This window comes from Scleropages formosus, chromosome 6 (genome assembly GCF_900964775.1).
Source record: "Scleropages formosus chromosome 6, fSclFor1.1, whole genome shotgun sequence".
In the NCBI taxonomy this organism is placed as follows: domain Eukaryota; kingdom Metazoa; phylum Chordata; class Actinopteri; order Osteoglossiformes; family Osteoglossidae; genus Scleropages; species Scleropages formosus.
In genome coordinates, this window is record NC_041811.1 from 27,923,369 (window position 1) to 27,935,472 (window position 12,104).

General features: G+C 36.3%; 1 protein-coding gene across 1 annotated transcript in view; it reads left to right on the forward strand.

Moving 5' to 3' along the window:
* LOC108932651 (netrin receptor DCC) overlaps window positions 1-10,978 on the forward strand; it is a 152,819-nt gene extending 141,841 nt beyond the window's left edge. Inside the window, exons 26-29 of the mRNA XM_018749194.2 lie at window positions 693-842; window positions 2,610-2,825; window positions 8,164-8,306; window positions 10,363-10,978. Of these exons, the coding sequence (XP_018604710.2) occupies window positions 693-842; window positions 2,610-2,825; window positions 8,164-8,306; window positions 10,363-10,452 (599 nt within the window). The 3' untranslated portion in view covers window positions 10,453-10,978. The remainder of the gene's footprint in view (window positions 1-692; window positions 843-2,609; window positions 2,826-8,163; window positions 8,307-10,362) is intronic.
* Window positions 10,979-12,104: the final 1,126 nt, after the last annotated feature.

The following is a 12,104-nucleotide window of genomic DNA, read 5'->3' on the forward strand; positions in this document are numbered from 1 at the left end:
ACTGAAGGCTAATCTGACAAGGGAACAAATGAGAAGCTGAATAAGTCTAAATGTAAGTTTTAGAATGCATTACACTGATTTCTGGTTATGTGTGCATAGCACACTTCTAATAAAGGGAAATGAATGTACGCATGTCGCCCATTAACGGAGATTTATAATCAATCATTTTTTATTGTAGGTCTCTAGTGAAAAACATGTATTTTCATTTATTTCTGTTTTAACCTTCATTTTGAGATTTTTATACCATTTTACAATAAAGAATTGCCAGAATAATGTCTGTTTTGCATTTAAAATGTGTATTGGCTTTATAACAGTAAATAATAATAATAATAATAATAATAATAATAATAATACGAAGCATAGCATTTAGGGCTGCCATCTTGGACTCTAAGGATTTAGGTTTGAATCCTACTTCCTGCAGTAGTCCTTCTAATAAAGGTACTTACCATGAATCATTGAAGTAAAAAAAAGACTTTTTGAAAAAAGACTTAAAAAATAAAAGCAAATAATATAAAGAATATAGTAATAATAATGCGATTCGACTTTTGTCCACTTTTCGTTTACTTGGGACACACAAAAAAAATACATTGTTTTTGATCATTTTAGATTTCTGTAACAAAAATTTCTTTTTTTGGACACGTCAGTACACTCTTAGCACTACCATGGCGTTTCTGTCTCCTGTTTTTCTGCAGCTGTGGTGAGCGCCATTCCAGTGCCGACTCTGGAGAGTACTCAGTACCCAGGAATCCTGCCTTCACCCACTTGCGGGTACCCCCATCCTCAGTTCACACTGCGGCCCATGCCCTTCCCTACCCTAACAGTGGACCGTGGCTATGCAGCAGGTAAGTTCATTGACAATAAGGGAGCATGAACAGGATTTTGCTGTTTTTCTGTGATGATATTACCATTTCATCTTAATCAAAGTCTTTCTAATCACTAGGTTTAGTCGCACAAAATGTATTAATACAGAAAAGGTGTAATAATTAAGAAAATGAACAGTAATTGAATAATACTGCGTTTTACTAACCCTTCTTAGTAATTCTGACTGCAGTGGAAAATATACAAGGTGGCACAGTCAACATTTTGCCCTTGTCAGAGAAATTCCAGTTTGTTTTAAAATGCATATAGAATAAAAAGCACAACCAGAGGCACTGTTGTATAAGGTCATGAATTAAATAATTTTGTCTTGTTCTCAGTAAATGGTCCTGACAGTACCCTATGGCAGTACCAACAAGCCTTTTACTTCAGATACAATCTTATAACATTTCTCTTTTTTGCTTTCTCCTAAAGAGCACAATCGAAGTAAATTTGTGCGAAAACATCTCGCAGCTAAAATCTGGTCCCATTGAATTCTTTGTGCTGTACTGTAAACGAATACTGGCACAGTAGGCTGTCTTCTGATGAACATTTAAAAAAAAATCTCTATCTAAAATAGCTGCTTTGCATTTAAGCGCAGGCATTCGTCAAATGATTTGCTAAATTATGTAGTATGCTCTAATGGATGCAGGAGTTAATATGAAATGACCTCTGGTGTTAATTTGACTCGTAGAAGTAAAGAAAAAAAGTCAAGTTACATAAGAACACTCCATATTTACAACTAATTCTGATATAATCAGAACAGTCATGCAATTAAAAATTTTTCAAAGAACCCCAGATATCACTGACTAGAATATTTCTGTAGCTCAAAAAAGGCAATTTTACGCCATATATAAATGTACCAAATGACAGGTGATATATCTGAAGGTACAAAATACCTCTAAGCCTCACACAGGCACACTCACATATCCATCTGTTTGCACACCCTGTAAAATGAAAATACCAGCAAGGATGCAAATGATGTCAGAAAACATCAAATGCATGACAAAAATATTGAAATAATTATAATTATGTTTTTAGTCCTGCATTAATGCCATGGAGCTGCAGCAAAGTATTTCATCCTGTACTTCTTACCATACGTTCTTATCCTGTAACACTGTAAGCACTGTTGTACTGTAGTGTTACTCTGTAAAAATCATAATAAATAAATGATAGTTCTTTATTTCTCACTGCAGGCACTGGACTAAAATATACTTTACAAAATATTTAAATAGATATTTTCTATGCTTTACAATTTTTTCATTCATTCATTCATTCATTCATTACAAATAACCGCTTACCCTAATGCAGGGGCATGGTGGTTCAGAGTTTTTCCTACAAGCACAGGGTACACCCAGGATGTGATGGCAAACCAGTCACAGGGCAGTCATACACACTTACACACACTTAAATACCCACGCTACTGGCAAATTGGAGTCACTGCTTCACGTGAAAAACATCTTGTGTTGTGGGAGAAAATCCACGCAAACGCAGGGAGAACATTCAAACTACGCACAGACTATGCCGGATTCAAACCCACGCCCAAATGGGCAGCTAAGGCGCTGCGAGGCACCGGCGCCACCCTCCGTGCCACCATCCTGCCCACTTTCATTTTTAATAATTCACAAAGTGTCGTTCCATTTTGATGCAGTTGTTGTTAGTATCAGGTCTTAAGGCCTTTTCATTTAACTCGGTATAAAATGTGGGGGTCTTTGGTATGAATGAAAAAGCCAGGTCCATCTCTTCATCAACAGTCACCACTGATGGTTCGACCACGCATGGGCAGCAGCAGACCCTTATCCCCACCTCCCAACCAGAGCATGCGCACACCGAAGAGGCACCCAGTCGGACCATCCCCACCGCCTGTGTCCGACCAACACACCCTTTGCGTAGTTTCACAAACCCCCTCCTGCCGCCTCCCATGGGCACCATTGAGCCCAAAGTGTACAACCCATTAGTGCCGCAGTCAGGTAAGTTTTAACTGCTGGCCATCCCTGATTAGTTTTATATACAGCCAACCTTAGTAACTTTTAAGGCTAACATAGTATGCTCTATATTAAATATATATACATATAATCTGTGTGTGTGTGTGTGTGTGTGTGTGTGTGTGTGTGCACAAAAAAGCACTAATTTATAAAATATAGTAAATTCTAAATAGAAATACCACAGCTCTTATTTGAACCTGCAATATTCTTAATAAAACGTTCATCTCTTGGTATCCATTAAAATCGACAATATCTAATAATGAAAAGTTGTCGTGTATAGTTTTTTTTAAAAAAAAAGACAAACCGCAATTTTTGTGATTTCTTTGTCTACTCATGGTAATAGTAATAATATTATAGTTTTTGTTGTTGTTCTTGTTACTGGCATAAAGGAATCAAAACGAGAAAACTGGACAGATGGTCATATGCTTCATCACAAACAGAATTGTAAATTATTTTCATACACTAGACTCCTCATACACAATTAAATTCAAGTATGTTCCTTGCTTTCAGGGAGCATATTGTACACCACCTGCATGCCATTTATAACACAGTTGTTGTGTCTCTTTAACTAACTTATGAAGACTGGTTTCTCTTCACTCTCAGAGAAAGGGAGAAATTTGCACTGGATGCTACGGATGATATAGATGTTTCCTGACAGATGCAACTGCAAATGTGTTCCCCTCTGGTCAGGATTTAATTGGCTTTTTGTTAAATCTTTAGAGCAGCAAAACATCGGCTCTGGCTGCAGACCATTTTAAATTTGTTCTGCCTGAGCTTGTAGCTGGCTTTATGAATGATGATGGATGCTGGTCAGGCACCACAATTCGTTTTATATATTCATTGCAAATTAGGTGGTGCTAAAGGACGCGAGGCTGTAATTGCAACGAAATGAGATCTCACACTCTTATGGTGCCACGAAAGGTGTTCTACCTGAATATATCTTGGTGTTACCATTTATAAAGGCGATAAAGGTCCAATCTTTTGCCTCGTTTTCCTTGACTCCCTGAATGAACAATCAGTTTCCAGACAGCTTGCACTGCACTGTGAACTGCATGAAGAGTTATGGAATGAATTCACTAAACTTCAGTGTAAACCACAGATTTATTCTAGATAAGCAATTGCAGTTTAGAAATATTTTCAACATGTACCTTTGAGGTTAAGTGTAAGTACGTTTTAATATGTAACACTTTTCTCTACTATATACATTTGTTTCCAGTTTGTTACATGTATATATTTTAGGACTGAATTTGAGTTAGAGTTTACACCTAATTTATAATGCTCCCGAACCTTTCCACAGATTGCTGAAAATCTTTCAGTGGTAATCCAGCAGAAAATAGACATTGCTATTGATTGCTAAAAAAGGAAAAAAAAAAAAAAAAAAAAAAACATTGATTACTTTAAAAAAAGAAATAATAAAAACTAGGTCAGCTTTTTATCAGCACAAAAACCATGTTGTATTTGACTGCCAGGATGTTACCCCTGGTGTCCAGTGTGACGGGATGAGATTAGTCATATATCTGTAGCAACAAGTTCTTAGCGACAAGAAACCTATAGAGTTCATTTGTCCCTCCTCCTGCCCATTGAATGTGACATATGTTATTTACGCTAAAGAGGAGTTCCTTTAATTATCCACTGACTAACTAAGTTTTTGCTGACTTTACACTGTATATGAAGCACTAGTGCGACCTACGTGGATAAAGTACTGTTTATCAAAAGAGCTATAAGGCTTTGAAAGGAAGCCTCATAAGAAGGGTTTTTGCATCAAAATATGGAAATATAGTTGTGTTTCTAGAAATGTATGTGTTAATCCATTAAAATCACCTGTACGAGTTAACAATGACAGCCCAAATAAATACAAATGAATAAATGCAAATGAATACAAAATGTATAAAATAATACCATATTTTACTATTGACAAAAATAATACTATTTTATTGTACAAAATAATACGATATTTTAATACTAAATATTTTTACATTACTATTTTCACAAATTTTTCTCAGAAAATATTTTTGAAAAGGACTATGTACAATGAAAAGATAAGACAGAAAAACTGGAGCTGCCTCTTAAATATGCTTTGGGAATAATCAGTCTTTCCAGAATTACACCTGTAACACCTCTTATTCCCCTGCGTTCATCTTGGAGTCTCACCATGGATATGCCACTACAGTTGCTTTATTCCCTCACAGCTGGCTCTCCTAATGACAAGACCACTGATTGAACTGTTGAGGGACTATGATGCCATGTGGCACACAGTCTGCCAGTTCTGTGCAGCCAGTTATTAACAGCTCTGGATTAATGACCTTTGGATTACAGTGGGACTTTAATCACAGTTTATGTCTATAGCACCGCAGTTCACAGAGAGTTGCTTGTTATTAAGCAGGGACCCTGAGCCATGCAAGATGATCCTAGTTTGGAAGTCACACCGTTCTTCTCTACCCAGAGATTAGGAAATGGCACTTTTTCTCTAATTTTCATGCCAAGATAAATAGGACTACTTAAAAGTAGTACAAGACGAATCCTTAACACAATATAAAAAGTAATTATTACATTAAATAACGTTATACCCCTTGCTAGAGGGACTTAATATTCAAGAATTCATAGGTGCATATTTTAGAAGTCATGTTCAGATTTGTCTTAGATCCATTATGACAAAAAAAAAAAAAAAAATTAAAGGGAAAAATACAACGGTACAATTTTTGCCATTAAATAATTATTTTAAGTATATCTACTCAGTATATGACTTCTTTCCTAATCATGAAATCACTCAGGTATGATAGATAGCGGGCAGTATTTTAAATTCGAATAATGGTGTGCTATTGACAAATTAATATTACTGCGAAACGAAGGAACAAAAGAATGTTATCAGAGAACATTTTTGCAATTTGTGCATTTGCATGACATCTTGTCCAAGGCCTTGGCATTTCTCCATAGCCACTGTTTTGTTGATTTACAGTTATTTTATGTTTTCCTATTATATTTACATACTGTCTCTTTAGACCTATCAAGCTTTATTAAAACTAACCCTGGGAGGGGGTCAAGCTTATCAGGGAGTTTAGCTTTTTGCTCTTCCTGCTGTGATTGGGCACTGAGCAGGTGCTACAATTTAGAGCATTAAATTATGCAGATGATGTATAACCCAGGTATCTAATTAAGATGTGAGGGTGATAAATCCCAGGAACTAGAGAGTCCACTAGTTATAGCGCCATCCCCCACTTTCTTCTGTCCAGCTGCAGCACATTCGTAGAGCCTTGACAATCTTTACCTAAGAGCTATCAAGAAGGCTTATCTCCTCAGTTCTGTCAATAACGTAGTCAATAAACCATGGGCTGTTTCCATTACAGTTCAAGCCTATATCTCAGCCCCCAGACATGCTTTTCCACTCATTTCAGGTCATATCCAAACGTCTAAAGAAGACTGCAGTCAATTTATTACTCTCTATAGTGCACCATTATATGGACCGGGGTTTTGAACCTCTAAGACAAAGAAAAAGAAAAGCACGTATTAGCATTATTCATAGTTGGTCCTTAAAAAATGGCTTACTTGATATGCTTTACACGTTTTATTGTTTCTTTCTCTTGTTGCACCTTTAAGTCTGAATGTAAAATTTGCTGACTTTTGGAACACATGGTAATCTATATCTTCCTATTATGTATGTAGTTACAGAGCTTTAGGGATCGGTGTGGTCGGAGCCCTTCTGAGGAAAATAGGTTTCTTTAGCTATAATAATCTGCAATATTTAACATTACTTGCATTTTTTCATGTTTAAACGTCACAGTATTGATTAAAAAATGTGATATGTTTCAGTCAGAATTAAAAGAGCTCAGATGAGTTCAGGGAGAATTTTGAAACATGAAGCTTTCGCCTAAGTATAACTTTAGTGCTATTACAAAACTCCAAAAGTCAAAATCTAGAGCACTTAAATATGCAGTTATCAAACAATGCTTTCACAATTTTTTTTTTCTCTCTGTCCCACTAATTTTTACTCATATTTGTTCCTGGCAAGTCTGAGAGTGATGGTTTTGGTGGGATGTTGTAATTCAGCAGTAGTTAACAGTTTCAATATTTCTTATCGATACTTCAAAGCTAAAGGAATGTTTGGTTATTGCTGTTTTTAGGGAATAAAACAGTATTAGCTATAGGTAGTTATTTTCACTGATATAAATATAATCCTGTTATTTCATTGAGAGTGACATGCTTTTCATATGATGGTCAACTGTCGTTATCAATGAAATAATAGGATTAGTATGTTTGCCTGTTTTATGGGTCATTTTTAATCATATAGAGATATGTTGGAGCCATTAACTACCATCTTGAAATCAGCCTTCCTTACTTTTCCGTTTATTCATCTGGCAGACAATTTTCTCCTAAGTGAAAAAAATCACAGTATATAAAAATGCTTTTAACAACAGATAAGGATTTAGGTATAAGCATGATATTGTCAAAACACAGTTTGTTTCTTCAATACCAATTTGGTTGCTCTAGCTGTTCCCTATAGAAAAGAGATTCAAACCAGTTATGTTGGAAAAAAATTATGGAGGACACCCACATGCTTTTTATTTCAGTTGTCACAAATATGACCATTTTGTTGCTCACATTTTTTTTTTATTTTCATGTTTTATTGATTTTTAAGCCCAGCTTTTTGGGTCCATGAATACATTATTTTTCTCATAAGAAATGAAAACCATTCAGCATTATGGATGGGTGCTCAGTCCTCAGATCACAAATAACACACTACTAACTAAACACACAGTGGCACAGCGAGTAGCACTGCTGTCGTACAGTGCCTGAGTGGTGTGAGAGGACATACCCACTCAGTCTGTGTGCAGTTTGCATGTTCTCCCCGTGTCTGTGTGGGTTTCCTCCAGGTGCTCTGGTTTCCTCCCATAGTCCAAAGATATGCTGTGCAGGACAGAGAGAGTGTGTTCCACTGATGTATGGATGAGTGACCAAGTGTAAGTAGTGTATCTAGCAGTGTAATTCACCTTGGTGAATAAGGTGTGTGGGCTGGTAACACTACATAGAGTTCATTGCAAGGCTCTTTGGAGTAAAACATCTGCTATGTAAATGTAAACTAATGGGACACTGAGTTAGTATAGTGGCAGAAGATTATCAAAAATACAAATTGTTCAGGGAAACTTATTATGACTTCACCTCCTAAGAAAAGTAATACAAATAATAAGGGTTTGCTTTTTAAACTCCTAATTCTTTAGTAACGTGCCTCAGGGGTGTGGATGTGAAGTTGCATGTGCTCCGTGCATTCAGAAATATCTATATTCAAGGAAGACAAATGTAAAACTTTTAAACTGTGTTGGCTTTTCAGGTGCAAGTCTTCCAAAGGCTCAGGTTAAGACAGCATCCCTGGGGCAGGCTGGGAAAGCAAGGTCACCCTTGCTCCCAGTTTCAGTGCCAACAGCTCCTGAGGTAGCTGAAGAAGGGCACCAACAACCAGAAGACCCAGCCAGTGTAAGTTACAGTATGTTTCTGCAGTATTTTCATGAATGGCATCTCATGGAAAGAGACGTTTTCATCTTTGAAAACAGTGTAAAACCTGCAGTTATGTTCTTAGCAAACTTGAAAAGTTATTCCTAGTTATTAATGTTAAAATGACAGTTAACAATGACAGATACATTTTATATATTTCTTTTCAGCTTTGGTTTATTTAAATTAAAATCAATTTGTTTAACATAAAGTTCCCATCCATTTGCTTTAAATAACTTCAGTTATCAGAAAGATGCCATCAGAACTCCAGTCAAGGCTGAGTAATTAAAAGTTCAGTTGGAACAAAATGAGCAGAACACACAGCACACGAAGACCACAATTTTAACTGTCATTCTGTGTTTTTTCATTTCATGCCACAGGATTTCCAAATCTTGTGTTTCAATATAACAGGAACACCTACTGTTTTACGTTATTAATATTCCTGACTTTTCTTGCTCGCTTACCAGACTGTGCACATTTGGTCTGCATGCCACCATTGTAAAGCTATTTTAGACAAAGATAACAATTAGTCAGGAAATTCATTTTGTGGATTTATATCTTACGCAGGAGCAGATGTGTGGAAAATTGGCTAAAACAAGATTGTGATCTTGCATTTAATTAAAAACAAGTGCACAGTATATTCTAAGTTAGTGACTTGATTTATAGTTGCCCATTCTTGTCAATGGGGTAAAAAATGATCATTTCCGCTCTGGCCTGTTTCAGTGGTTAGATCATAAATGACCAAAAACAGATAAAAACTGTGTTAGTTCCGTTGGATCTGTTCCACCAACTCTTTAAATAAGTAGATTTAACATGGATCAACTCTGATCACAAACATTAAATCATTTTGCATTCAAAGAAGAAATGAAAGCAGTGTGAGTTTTGAGAAAGATAAGTAAAACGATTTGAGACTTTGTTATTGATCTGGCTTTTTCTAATCAGACATGAAGTCAGTAGGATACCTTCAGATAAAAAGCATCCCACAGATTGCCTTCATTGTGCAGTCTTTTATAGAATTGTGTTGTGTTTTTCGAACATTATCCTTTGCAAATAAGAACCCGTTTCCTGTGCTGCTTCAAGATGACAAATTGTTAGTGTTGTTTCCAGTGTAATTCAAAGATATTCTGAAGGCTCAGTTATTCTTGGATTTTCCGTTTTTGTTTTAAAATTCAACCTAAACCAGCACTACCTTTGCAGTAGAAACAAGAAGCAGGTAAACAGTATAGTGACAATGGTATATATATCTTAAAGGAAATCACTACTTTTAAGCTACCTTTTCCAAAGTAAACATGCCTAAAAATATGGAAGGTGAATTCAATACACTTGAGAATTAGCACAAACATTTTCTAGCAATGTGTGAATAGACAACCTGTAACAGAAGTGTTGGCGTTGTTTCGAATTAATCTGTGTAAAGTGCAAGATGTGTGTAATGTTTGACCGTTCAACCCCTTACGTAAGTCAAAAATTAAGTCTCGGATTCCCCTTCCTCCCTCACCATTCAACAGCATTACGTGCTCCTTTATACGTGCACCATCCTTCACTATCGTATTTATAGTCGATACAGCTATACCTGGTTCCCGTACTATAGGCAATGATCTTTGTCCACTTTCATACTTCCTTTTCAATTTCATCTCCAAATCAATTGCTGTACGCTTGCGAGACAGTTCTCGTTTTCCTTCAAGTGCACGTTTATCACCAGGCATTGTGAATAATGAAATGAGTAAAATAAAAAAAAAATGCAAAAAAAGCACTACACTAATGAGAGGAGACATGTTCACGGCTCAAAACATGCAGGAACTGGGAAAAGGCAGCTTCCTGTCTTGTCTGGCTACGCAGATTTGCGCTTAACGTATTTCATATGTTTTGCGTATGCACTATCCATAAATAATGTATATGCTGGGAATTTTTTACATAAATTCGAATTTACGCAATTCAAATTTATGTAAATAGAGGGGTGTCTATGTAGTCTCATTAGTGAAGTATACCATATAGTTTAGATCATGTGTTATTTCTAAGGATGATTTTTTTTTTTTTCCCCCAGGTTTATGAGCAGGATGATTTGAGTGAACAAATGGCAAGCCTGGAGGGACTAATGAAGCAACTAAACGCGATAACCGGCTCTGCATTTTAACACTGGAGAGACCATTGGTGCCCATGTACAGAGAGATGAGAGTACAGCAGAACTCCACAATCAGATTGACGTGGAAGGAGCTCATGCTGAGGATCTCAAACACTCCTTAACCTCAGTTGATGTTTTCTCTGTGCCGTCTTCTCCCAGCGCGTCTATCAAAGGAGAGAGGATGGGAGGGGGAATGACAAAAAGGAAACCTCAAATTGTCAAACACTTTCACATTTCAACAAGCCTCATTGCTCTTTCACTCTTGATTTTTCTCCAACGATTTCTTTCATCTCTGCTTATGTGAAGACATGGCTATCACAAACCCTAACTACTTCCTTCTGCCACCACCTTGAGACCTTCCTTGGTGCTAGTGAAAACACAAAGAATTTGGTTTTTGTTGGCACCAGTGTCATCAAGTGGAACAGAATTTTTCCCAAACCTGTTTCCTGGGGTGGGAAAACAAGGTAGCTATCAGCAGCTTCATGGACTATACAGAGGTTTCTGCAAACTACCAGAGTAAAGTGGACAGTTTCAAGCCATTGACTTTCTACTGTTTTCACATTCATTGTGTGTTTAAATGTAGTTAATGGCACTCTGGTGTCTCTAGGTTGAGTTGGAAGGCATTAAACCATCAAGATTTTAAATAAATGTTAGGGTTCTAACCTTTTTTTAGTGACTATATGGATGAAGGGTTGGAAAACAGAGAGTTTTTAGTCCAGACTCTGGAAAAAAAAACTACTTGAAATTTTGTGTATGTGTGGGTGTGCATAAAAACAACATGCAGAAACACTCTTTACCACATTCCACAGCAGAAATAAGATATCCTTTCATCAGCCTGAATTTGAAAGGGTGAGACTTCTTGTCGTGACCTTTCTGACCATTAAAAGTAGTTAAGCTGATATTAAAACATGGCTCCTATTCATTATCAAAGGCAAACATTCACCTGATCTTCCTCATTTGAGTGGTCGAAGATAACGGCTTAGAAAACCATTTATTTGGCTTTTCTGGGCCTTATTTTTGTAAGGTAACATTTTCAGTACTGTATTTTTATTTTTACACCCACAGTTAAGTCATAGCTTTGCTACTATTTTTGGACAAATTTTATATCTCTGCATTTATCCTTGTTTACTGTATAGGGGGATTCTATTTGATCTGTATTGGTCAGATATGCCAAGACTGAAGATACGTCATTTCAGTCATACATTTTCATTTCATACTATATTAACGACATATTTAAAATTTAGAAAAGCATTCTTGATCAATTAAAAATAAGGAATTAAAGTAAACAGCCAGCAATTATTTTAACTATAATTCAAGGATTTGCCTCAGAAGACGACAATGCACAATTCTGTATCTAGGTATGCATATGATTGATATTTTAGTTCTACTGTCAGTATTAAACATGGAAACGTGTTTGCTTGTTCACTCGCTCACTCTACACAGAATACACCTTTATTTTCGGAAGGACTTGTTAATGTGCTTGTGCAAACCCTTTCATTTCTACAATATGTCCTTAAAACTAATGACCTAAGAGGCTTTAGGGAGCTTTTTATGTGCCTATTTTTTTCTTTTTTTTGTATTGCTTTGGTCACTTTATTTAAACGAAGGTCCTAGTGAAGCAGTGATTGTTTTATCTTGTTTGTCAAGCTGCTTTAGGCAGTTTC